At 48.1% G+C, this 12,307-nt stretch overlaps 1 protein-coding gene across 1 annotated transcript; it reads left to right on the top strand.

Moving 5' to 3' along the window:
* Positions 1-11,797, top strand: LOC135574111 (kelch domain-containing protein 1-like). The gene is given in 13 exon segments (XM_065024997.1): positions 1-108; positions 241-310; positions 922-1,040; positions 1,145-1,248; positions 3,083-3,167; positions 3,276-3,359; positions 3,514-3,594; positions 3,783-3,841; positions 3,966-4,075; positions 4,181-4,253; positions 4,471-4,555; positions 11,344-11,396; positions 11,662-11,797. Coding segments are annotated over 13 exon segments (1,167 nt in total).
* The last annotated feature ends 510 nt before the right edge of the window (positions 11,798-12,307 follow it).

The raw sequence follows: 12,307 nt of genomic DNA, 5'->3' as shown, positions 1-12,307 counted from the left end.
ATGGTTTCTGCAATTGAAAAGCACTGTTCAGAGCTTGTAGCCCGTGAGCGAAGCGGTCATACGGCTCTAACTGAGAGAAATGTCCTGTACGTGTGGGGAGGCTACGTGGTAAGCAGGTTATCTTTCATTTATGTTTTGCATTTCACCAACATTCTATTTGGATCATGAATAAATATTCAAGGATTATGCAATATGTTGATTGATGCCAAATTACTATTCTATGTTGCTTGTTTTCTGCAGTCAATTGCTGATGATGAAGTTTTCCTACATAATTATGAAATCTGGTTATATGACCTAGAAAGAGGTGTATGTAAGAATATGAAAGGAATTTTAACAAAGTAACACATTTCTAAAATCATGAATGGAGAAGTTGATATCTTATGAGAACTAAGCTTGATTTTGAATCTTCTACTACAGTCTACCCATCAAAAAACAACCACGCAACAATTTACTTAACCAGTTTTTGCCCAGTGGGTTGGTTCAGTGCAAAAGTTGAATAATTTAATTTCAATAACAACAACAAAAAATCTATGTGATGACATTGAATCAATGTGCAAAAACGCAATCGACGTCAGGGAATTTTGTCATTTTTTCACCCAACGTTTAACCTAAATCCAATGACAGGGTTATTTTTTTATTTTATTTCATGTTGAATTCATATCAACCAAATGTAAATCAAAACTAGATGTTGAGCTGACATCTGTGCCAAGTGGGAAACATTTGAGAGATGTAAACACTACATTTCATAATTATGGAGCTCTGCATTAGAGGTTGTTACATGTTATTTACAATGTTGTTACATAGTTACTAGAAGTTTATTGGTCAGTGGTTTGTGTTTATATCTGTACTCTATGCTTTTTGTGAATTTTGCACCCTGCAACTTACATTTCCCTGTTTTGTTTGTTTATTCTCCATTCTGAAGGGAAATGTGCAGGATGTCAGGTGAGGTCCCGCCCCCCATGTCAGGCACCTGTGGCTGCTCTCTGAATGGAGACATGTATATATTTGGGGGATGCGATGACAACGGCCAGACCAACCAGGTAAATGTACAGTACATTTGCAAGGATGTGTGAAAATCCTCAATAGCTTACTAAGCCTTACATTGTTTTGTTTAGATTTACATGCTGAAATGGTCTGTTTTCAGCTTTACTGTGTCAATGGAAAATACACTTGGAAGAAAGTTAACCATAAGAGTGGCTCCCCTCCCTCACCCAGAGATAAGCTCTCTTGCTGGGTTTTCAATGGCAGGCAAAGCTGTCACGCCCTGGTCGAAGTATAGTATGTTTGTCTTCATTTATTTGGTCAGGCCAGGGTGTGACATGGGTTATTATGGTGCGTTTTTGTCTTGGGGTTTTGTGGGGTGTCTAGCATAGTCTATGGCTGCCTGAGGCGGTTCTCAATCAGAGTCAGGTGATTATCGTTGTCTCTGATTGGGAACCATATTTAGGCAGCCATATTCTTTGAGTAGTTTGTGGGTGATTGTTCCTGTCTCTGTGTTAGTTGTCACCAGATAGGCTGTATAGGTTTTCACATTCCGTTTGTTATTTTTGTATTGTTTGTGGTTTTTCTTCATTAAAGATGTATCGAACTAACCACGCTGCATTTTTGTCCGACTGTCCTTCGACGGAAGAAAACCGTAATAGAATCACCCACCACACCAGGACCAAGCAGCGTGGTGACAGGCAGCGACAGCAGAAGGAGCGAAAGGAGGAATGGACATGGGAAGACGTTTTGGATGGCAAGGGTTGTTACACTTGGGAGGAGATACTGGCTGGAATAGATCGCCTCCCATGGGAACAGGTGGAGGCACTTAGGAGAGCAGAGGCAGCCGGAGAGAGGAGCCGACGATACGAGGGAACGCGGTTGGCAAGGAAACCCGAAAGCCAGCCCCAAAAATGTATTGGGGGGTGGTTCAGGGAGAGTGTGGCAGAGTCAGGGTTCAGACCTGAGCCAACTCCCCCTGTTTATCGTGAGGAGCAGCGATCACAGGACTTCTGGACTTGGGAGGAGATATTGGACGGAAAAGGACCCTGGGCACAGCCTGGTGAATATCGACGCCCCAAAGAAGAACTGGAGGCGACGAAAGCGGAGAGGCGCTGGTATGAAGAGGCAGCACGGCGACGCGGATGGAAGCCCGAGAGTCAGCCCCAATAATTTATTGGGGGGGAGGCTCACAGGGAGTATGGCTACACCAGGTAGGAGACCTGCGCAAACTTCCTGTGCTTACCGGGGGGCTAAAGGGACCGGGCAGGCACCGTGTTATGCTATGGAGCGCACGGTGTCTCCAGTGCGGGTGCATAGCCCGGTGCGGTACATACCAGCTCTTCGTATTGGCCGGGCTAGAGTGGGCATCGAGCCAGGTAAGGTTGGGCAGGCTCGGTGCTCAAGAGCTCCAGTCCGCCTGCACGGTCCGGTCTATCCAGTGCCACCTCCACACACCAGTCCTCCGGTGGCAGCTCCCCGCACCAGGCTTCCTGTGCGTGTCCTCGGCCCAGTACTACTAGTGCCAGCACCACGCACCAGGCCTTCAGTGCGCCTCGCCTGTCTAGCGCTATCACAGCCTTCCTCCTCTCCAGCGCTGCCGGAGTCTCCCGCCTGTTCAGCACAGCCAGAGCCTTCCTCCTCTACAGCGCTGCCGGAGCCTCCCGCCTGTTCAGCACAGCCAGAGCCTTCCTGCTCTACAGCGCTGCTGGAGTCTCCCGCCTGTTTAGCGCAGCCAGAGCCTTCCTCCTCTCCTGTGCTGCCGGAGTCTCCCACCTGTTCAGCGCTGCCAGAGCCTTCCTCCTCTACAGAGCTGCTGGAGTCTCCTGCCTGTTCAGCGCAGCCAGAGCTGCCAGCCTGCATGGAGCAGCCTGAGCTGTCATTCTGCATGGAGCAGCCAGAGCTGTCAGTCTGCATGGAGCAGCCAGAGCTGCCAGTCTGCATGGAGCAGCCAGAGCTGCCAGTCTGAATGGAGCAGCCAGAGCTGCCAGTTTGCATGGAGCAGCCAGAGATGTCAGTCTGCATAGAGCTGCCAGTCTGCATAGAGCAGCCAGAGCAGCCAGTCTGCATGTGATTGGGATATGTTTTGGTTATTCTGTAGGCTCATCTACTTTGGTGGATATGGTCATAAGCAACTTGATGACATCAATAACAACAGAAGCTTCCTTATGGATGAGGTGTCATGGGTAAGTTTTGCTTATGGGTGCAATTATAGCCAAACATATAAATACATTTTCTAGTACTATTAACTATTTTAACTTTATTATATGGATTAGTAATACTGTGCTCTGTAGGTGGATGACATCTATTGGGGATGGAACAATGAAGTCCATATGTTTGACCCAACATCTGCCAGTTGGAGTGAACCACATACCAGTGTAAGACGATACATTGAACGTGTTTATTTATTTAAAAAAAGACATGATATCATATACAATAAACTTAAGAATGTGCTATGACATCACATGATTTGAGGAATGGAACATACAAGGCACATATTATACTTTATTTGTGGATATCTACTGTCTACAGGGTTGTGCACCTGACCCGAGAGCTGCCCATGCCAGTGTAACACTTTGCCACAAAGGATATGTATGTGGGGGCAGAATAAGGGTGAGAAAATATTAATTTTGACTCCTCTTCATGGTTGCATTGAAACAGAGACACAAAAATCCTAAAGTGTATTGCTAATAAGATTTGTGGGATTAAATATTTTATTGTACATACAAGTTTAAATATACATACTTAACTCAAGTTTTTTAAATTTGGTTTTAAATCTTCATTTTTCTTTTTACTTTCAGGAAACCAGGACAAGTGACATTTATTGTCTAGATCTAGAATCATGGACATGGTACGAAATGTACGCATTTAATGTTCACTCTTTCAAATGCTCAACTTAAAATGGTTACTTTCCTGTTCTATACTGTTGTCAGAACACGCTTGATTTTATTTTTTTAACTGTTCTTTCAAAATGGCTTTTCTAGAGTACCAGCATCCAATGTGCCAATGGGAAGGTCGTGGCATACCCTCACTGCAATATCTGACAGCGGTTTGTTTATATTTGGAGGACTGAGTATAGACTGCAAACCAATGAGTAAGTAATTTACCTGTACAGATTCAAAATCCTACCTCTGTACCTTAATAAGGTCCACGGAAACATTGCATTCGCTTTTCTAAAAAATAAATTATATCTCTCCAGGCGATGGCTGGGTATTTGATGTTGGGACGAAGAAATAGAGGGAGTTTGAGCATCCATACATGAACAAACCAAGGTAGTGCATGTTCAAGTTGTTTGTGTCATGTTTAAATCAAGCTAAATTACTAAACTGGTATTGGATAGCATTACATGTTCCAATCTAAAGTCTGAGGAATGTACCCAAAATGTGCAAATGATAAAACTGTAAGCACATTGTCTGACCCATAGAGATCCTTTGATTTACTTTACATGTAATTCTATGATCTGACCCTTTATTTATTTTCCACCCTCAGGTTGTGGCACACAGCATGCCAAGGGAAAGACTCTGATGTCATTGTGTTTGGGGGTAGTTGCAACTACATCCTTCGAGTAGACACAGTAAGTATAATGGAAACCACCTTAGAATCATTCTGATTTATGGAAACCACTCAAGGATCAAACGTCCACCGTCTACCGAATAGCAGCACTGTAAAAACTATTACACTCAACTGAACGACTTGATTAGTGTAGTGTTAGCTAGCTACATAGTTGTCTTTGCTGTCTTCGTATCCAAGATAATTGTGTAGTTTAGAGTGTGTAGTCTTAGAGTGATTATCTTAATTTACCGAGGTTAGCTAGCCAGCTATTTGTCGTCCTTAACGTAGGAGACACTGCTAGCTAGCCAACAGCTAGCCAACGTCTACCGAATAGAACTTCCTCACTCAACAACCCGGTCGCATTCCGCTTCGCTCCACAGGTAGTATCACATTTTCATTTCATTTCATTACAGTACAACGGTTTGATTTGTTTGATCGTAGCTAGCTACATAGCTAGCTACATAGCCGTCTTTGTATCAAAGATAATTGTGTAGTCTAGAGCGATTTTCTAGGTTAGCTAGCCAGCTATTGTCGTTCTTTTAACGCAACGTAACGTAATCAACACTGCTAGCTAGCCAGCTAGCCCCCGAATAGCAGCATTGTAGAAACTTTACACTCAACGAACGACTTGATTAGTGTAGTGTCAACAACGCAGCCACTGCCAGCTAGCCTACAAAGTCAACAACGCAGCCACTGCCAGCTAGCCTACTTCAGCAGTACTGTATCATTTTAATCATTTTAGTCAATAAGATTCTTGCTACGTAAGCTTAACTTTCTGAACATTCGAGACGTGTAGTCCACTTGTCATTCCAATCTCCTTTGCATTAGCGTAGCCTCTTCTGTAGCCTGTCAACTATGTGTCTGTCTATCCCTGTTCTCTCCTCTCTGCACAGACCATACAAACGCTCCACACCGCGTGGCCGCGGCCACCTAATCTGGTGGTCCCAGCGCGCACGACCCACGTGGAGTTCCAGGTCTCCGGTAGCCTCTGGAACTGCCGATCTGCGGCCAACAAGGCGGAGTTCATCTCAGCCTATGCCTCCCTCCAGTCCCTCGACTTCTTGGCACTGACGGAAACATGGATCACCACAGATAACACTGCTACTCCTACTGCTCTCTCTTCGTCCGCCCACGTGTTCTCGCACACCCCGAGAGCTTCTGGTCAGCGGGGTGGTGGCACCGGGATCCTCATCTCTCCCAAGTGGTCATTCTCTCTTTCTCCCCTTACCCATCTGCTCTATCGCCTCCTTTGAATTCCATGCTGCCACAGTTACCAGCCCTTTCAAGCTTAACATCCTTATCATTTATCGCCCTCCAGGTTCCCTCGGAGAGTTCTTCAAAGAGCTTGATGCCTTGATAAGCTCCTTTCCTGAGGACGGCTCACCTCTCACAGTTCGGGGCGACTTTAACCTCCCCACGTCTACCTTTGACTCATTCCTCTCTGCCTCCTTCTTTCCACTCCTCTCCTCTTTTGACCTCACCCTCTCACCTCCCCCCCTACTCACAAGGCAGGCAATACGCTCGACCTCATCTTTACTAGATGCTGTTCTTCCACTAACCTCATTGCAACTCCCCTCCAAGTCTCCGACCACTACCTTGTATCCTTTTACCTCTCGCTCTCATCCAACACTTCCCACACTGCCCCTACTCGGATGGTATCGCGCCGTCCCAACCTTCGCTCTCTCTCCCCCGCTACTCTCTCCTCTTCCATCCTATCATCTCTTCCCTCTGCTCAAACCTTCTCCAACCTATCTCCTGATTCTGCCTCCTCAACCCTCCTCTCCTCCCTTTCTGCATCCTTTGACTCTCTATGTCCCCTATCCTCCAGGCCGGCTCGGTCCTCCCCTCCCGCTCCGTGGCTCGACGACTCATTGCGAGCTCACAGAACAGGGCTCCGGGCAGCCGAGCGGAAATGGAGGAAACTCGCCTCCCTGCGGACCTGGCATCCTTTCACTCCCTCCTCTCTACATTTTCCTCTTCTGTCTCTGCTGCTAAAGCCACTTTCTACCACTCTAAATTCCAAGCATCTGCCTCTAACCCTAGGAAGCTCTTTGCCACCTTCTCCTCCCTCCTGAATCCCCCTCCCCCTCCCCCCTCCTCCCTCTCTGCAGATGACTTCGTCAACCATTTTGAAAAGAAGGTCGACGACATCCGATCCTCGTTTGCTAAGTCAAACGACACCGCTGTTCTGCTCACACGCCCTACCCTGTGCTCTGACCTCTTTCTCCCTCTCTCTCCAGATGAAATCTCGCGTCTTGTGACGGCCGGCCGCCCAACAACCTGCCTGCTTGACCCTATCCCCTCCTCTCTTCTCCAGACCATTTCCGGAGACCTTCTCCCTTACCTCACCTCGCTCATCAACTCATCCCTGACCGCTGGCTACGTCCCTTCTGTCTTCAAGAGAGCGAGAGTTGCACCCCTTCTGAAAAAACCTACACTCGATCCCTCCGATGTCAACAACTACAGACCAGTATCCCTTCTTTCTTTTCTCTCCAAAACTCTTGAACGTGCCGTCCTTGGCCAGCTCTCCCGCTATCTCTCTCAGAATGACCTTCTTGATCCAAATCAGTCAGGTTTCAAGACTAGTCATTCAACTGAGACTGCTCTTCTCTGTATCACGGAGCGCTCCACACTGCTAAAGCTAACTCTCTCTCCTCTGCTCTCATCCTTCTAGACCTATCGGCTGCCTTCGATACTGTGAACCATCAGATCCTCCTCTCCACCCTCTCCGAGTTGGGCATTTCCGGCGCGGCCCACGCTTGGATTGCGTCCTACCTGACAGGTCGCTCCTACCAGGTGGCGTGGCGAGAATCTGTCTCCTCACCACGCGCTCTCACCACTGGCGTCCCCCAGGGCTCTGTTCTAGGCCCTCTCCTATTCTCGCTATACACCAAGTCACTTGGCTCTGTCATAACCTCACATGGTCTCTCCTATCATTGCTATGCAGACGACACACAATTAATCTTCTCCTTTCCCCCTTCTGATGACCAGGTGGCGAATCGCATCTCTGCATGTCTGGCAGACATATCAGTGTGGATGACGGATCACCACCTCAAGCTGAACCTCGGCAAGACGGAGCTGCTCTTCCTCCCGGGGAAGGACTGCCCGTTCCATGATCTCGCCATCACGGTTGACAACTCCATTGTGTCCTCCTCCCAGAGCGCTAAGAACCTTGGCGTGATCCTGGACAACACCCTGTCGTTCTCAACTAACATCAAGGCGGTGGCCCGTTGCTGTAGGTTCATGCTCTACAACATCCGCAGAGTACGACCCTGCCTCACACAGGAAGCGGCGCAGGTCCTAATCCAGGCACTTGTCATCTCCCGTCTGGATTACTGCAACTCGCTGTTGGCTGGGCTCCCTGCCTGTGCCATTAAACCCCTACAACTCATCAGAACGCCGCCCGTCTGGTGTTCAACCTTCCCAAGTTCTCTCCACGTCACCCCGCTCCTCCGCTCTCTCCACTGGCTTCCAGTTGAAGCTCGCATCCGCTACAAGACCATGGTGCTTGCCTACGGAGCTGTGAGGGGAACGGCACCTCAGTACCTCCAGGCTCTGATCAGGCCCTACACCCAAACAAGGGCACTGCGTTCATCCACCTCTGGCCTGCTCGCCTCCCTACCACTGAGGAAGTACAGTTCCCGCTCAGCCCAGTCAAAACTGTTCGCTGCTCTGGCCCCCCAATGGTGGAACAAACTCCCTCACGACGCCAGGACAGCGGAGTCAATCACCACCTTCCGGAGACACCTGAAACCCCACCTCTTTAAGGAATACCTAGGATAGGATAAAGTAATCCTTCTCACCCCCCCCCCTTAAAAGATTTAGATGCACTATTGTAAAGTGGCTGTTCCACTGGATGTCATAAGGTGAACGCACCAATTTACATTTACATTACATTTAAGTCATTTAGCAGACGCTCTTATCCAGAGCGACTTACAAATTGGTGCATTCACCTTATGACCTGCAGTAGTGCATCTAAATCTTTTCAGGGGGAGGGGGGGTGAGAGGGATTACTTTATCCTATCCTAGGTATTCCTTAAAGAGGTGGGGTTTCAGGTGTCTCCGGAAGGTGGTGATTGACTCCGCTGTCCTGGCGTCGTGAGGGAGTTTGTTCCACCATTGGGGGGCCAGAGCAGCGAACAGTTTTGACTGGGCTGAGCGGGAACTGTACTTCCTCAGTGGTAGGGAGGCGAGCAGGCCAGAGGTGGATGAACGCAGTGCCCTTGTTTGGGTGTAGCGCCTGATCAGAGCCTGAGGTACTGAGGTGCCGCCTCACAGCTCCGTAGGCAAGCACCATGGTCTTGTAGCGGATGCGAGCTTCAACTGGAAGCCAGTGGAGGGAGCGGAGGAGCGGGTGACGTGAGAGAACTTGGGAAGGTTGAACACCAGACGGGCTGCGGCGTCTGGATGAGTTGTAGGGGTTTAATGGCACAGGCAGGGAGCCCAGCCAACAGCGAGTTGCAGTAATCCAGACGGAGATGACAAGTGCCTGGATTAGACCTGCGCCGCTTCCTGTGTGAGGCAGGGTCGTACTCTGGGATGTTGTAGAGCATGAACCTACAGGAACGGGCCACCGCCTTGATGTTAGTTGAGAACGACAGGGTGTTGTCCAGGATCACGCCAAGGTTCTTAGCGCCTGGGAGGAGGACACAATGGAGTTGTCAACCGTGATGGCGAGATCATGGAACGGGCAGTCCTTCCCGGGAGGAAGAGCAGCTCCGTCTTGCCGAGGTTCAGCTTGAGGTGGTGATCCGTCATCCACACGGATATGTCTGCCAGACATGCAGAGATGCGATTCGCCACCTGGTCATCAGAAGGGGGAAAGGAGAAGATTAATTGTGTGTCGTCTGCATAGCAATGATAGGAGAGACCATGTGAGGTTATGACAGAGCCAAGTGACTTGGTGTATAGCGAGAATAGGAGAGGGCCTAGAACAGAGCCCTGGGGGACACCAGTGGTGAGAGCACGTGGTGTGGAGACGGATTCTCGCCACGCCACCTGGTAGGAGCGACCTGTCAGGTAGGACGCAATCCAAGCGTGGGCCGCGCCGGAGATGCCCAACTCGGAGAGGGTGGAGAGGAGGATCTGATGGTTCACAGTATCGAAGGCAGCCGATAGGTCTAGAAGGATGAGAGCAGAGGAGAGAGAGTTAGCTTTAGCAGTGCGGAGCGCCTCCGTGATACAGAGAAGAGCAGTCTCAGTTGAATGACTAGTCTTGAAACCTGACTGATTAGGATCAAGAAGGTCATTCTGAGAGAGATAGCGGGAGAGCTGGCCAAGGACGGCACGTTCAAGAGTTTTGGAGAGAAAAGAAAGAAGGGATACTGGTCTGTAGTTGTTGACATCGGAGGGATCGAGTGTAGGTTTTTTCAGAAGGGGTGCAACTCTCGCTTCTTTGAAGACGGAAGGGACGTGAGCCAGCGGTCAGGGATGAGTTGATGAGCGAGGTGAGGTAAGGGAGAAGGTCTCCGGAAATGGTCTGGAGAAGAGAGGAGGGGATAGGGTCAAGCGGGCAGGTTGTTGGGCGGCCGGCCGTCACAAGACGCGAGATTTCATCTGGAGAGAGAGGGGAGAAAGAGGTCAGAGCACAGGGTAGGGCAGTGTGAGCAGAACTAGCGGTGTCGCTTGACTTAGCAAACGAGGATCGGATGTCGTCGACCTTCTTTTCAAAATGGTTGACGAAGTCATCTGCAGAGAGGGAGGAGGGGGGGAGGGGAGGAGGATTCAGGAGGGAGGAGAAGGTTGCAAAGAGCTTCCTAGGGTTAGAGGCAGATGCTTGGAATTTAGAGTGGTAGAAAGTGGCTTTAGCAGCAGAGAGAGAAGAGGAAAATGTAGAGAGGAGGGAGTGAAAGGATGTCAGGTCCGCAGGGAGGCGAGTTTTCCTCCATTTCCGCCTCGGCTGCCCGGAGCCCTGTTCTGTGAGCTCGCAATGAGTCGCCGAGCCACGGAGCGGGAGGGGAGGACCGAGCCGGCCTGGAGGATAGGGGACATAGAGAATCAAAGGATGCAGAAAGGAGGAGAGGAGGGTTGAGGAGGCAGAATCAGGAGATAGGTTGGAGAAGGTTTGAGCAGAGGGAAGAGATGATAGGATGGAAGAGGAGAGAGTAGCGGGGGAGAGAGAGCGAAGGTTGGGACGGCGCGATACCATCCGAGTAGGGGCAGTGGGGAAGTGTTGGATGAGAGCGAGAGGGAATAGGATACAAGGTAGTGGTCGGAGACTTGGAGGGGAGTTGCAACGAGGTTAGTGGAAGAACAGCATCTAGTAAAGATGAGGTCGAGCGTATTTCCTGCCTTGTGAGTAGGGGGGGAAGGTGAGAGGGTGAGGTCAAAAGAGGAGAGGAGTGGAAAGAAGGAGGCAGAGAGGAATGAGTCAAAGGTAGGCGTGGGGAGGTTAAAGTCGCCCAGAACTGTGAGAGGTGAGCCGTCCTCAGGAAAGGAGCTTATCAAGGCATCAAGCTCATTGATGAACTCTCCGAGGGAACCTGGAGGGCGATAAATGATAAGGATGTTAAGCTTGAAAGGGCTGGTAACTGTGACAGCATGGAATTCAAAGGAGGCGATATTTGTAAGTCGCTCTGGATAAGAGCGTCTGCTAAATGACTTAAATGTAAATGTAATCTTCTCTAATCATTCACATTGGATGATTTTACCATTTGTGACAGGAAGGAAATTGCTTGGTATTATGTTAATGTAAAATTATTAAAATTCATAAGCAGATCATTGATGAATTATGGAACACGTATCATGAATTATGGAAGACATGTTTACAATGAGCTGTTATGGTACTGTTTCGTTATCACCTTTCTTCAGGGTCACTGCAATGATGCACTTGTTTTCCAGACCCAGCCCTACCCACTCTTACGGTAACTAATCAATTATGATAATTCAATGAGGGAGAATCTGTTCTCAGCTAGAAGACACTGATATTTTGGAAATCATGTTGACTGATAAAACCAAAAAATATTCTATATGCAGAATGATCCCCATACAAATAGTTCATGGAATTTATTATTTTGCTATTACATAGATGCTATAACACAGTGACAGTTTAGTATAGTAAGTTACAAATACCAAATGCATGCAATGCCCTCTTAGCCTATACTTAAAATGTTTTTTTTTAAATGTCAGGATATGTGAGGATTACATAGCCAAGAATGTGAAGAACTGCAAGATGCTTGAAAAACAGCTTCCATTTGTGCCCCCAAAACTACTGCCAGCTGTACAGAAGAGAATATCAGAATATCAGACAACAAAGAAAATATAGCATTGTCAGATATAAATATTAAGGGAAATGTTCAGTATTATAAACTAGGGGGTTTGAGTCCTGAATGCTCATTGGCTGACAGCCATGGTATATCAGACTGTATACCACATGTATGACAAAACATTTATTTTTACTAATTACGTTGGTAACCAGTTTATAATAGCAATAAAGCACCTCTGAGTTTGGTGGTGTATGGCCAATATACCACAGCTAAAGGCTTATTCAGGCACTCCGCGTTGCATCGTGCTAAGGACAGCCCTTAGCCATGGTATATTGGACATATACCACCAACCGCCGAGGTGCCGTATTGCTTAAGTAGACTACAGTAAACTGATAATGCAGAGTTCAGACTATGTTCCTCATATTACTGTTGAGAAGGCCTTCATAGTATGTGGGGCGATTTGTCTTACAAAAACATTATTGATTTATTGTCAAATGTCTTAGTGTATTTTACAAGGCATTCAGAAATTATTCAGACCCCTTAACTTTTTCCACATGTTATGTTACAGC

The sequence above is a fragment of the Oncorhynchus nerka genome, linkage group LG12 (genome assembly GCF_034236695.1).
Source record: "Oncorhynchus nerka isolate Pitt River linkage group LG12, Oner_Uvic_2.0, whole genome shotgun sequence".
NCBI lineage: Eukaryota > Metazoa > Chordata > Actinopteri > Salmoniformes > Salmonidae > Oncorhynchus > Oncorhynchus nerka.
This window is presented reverse-complemented; position numbering and strand designations above follow the sequence as displayed.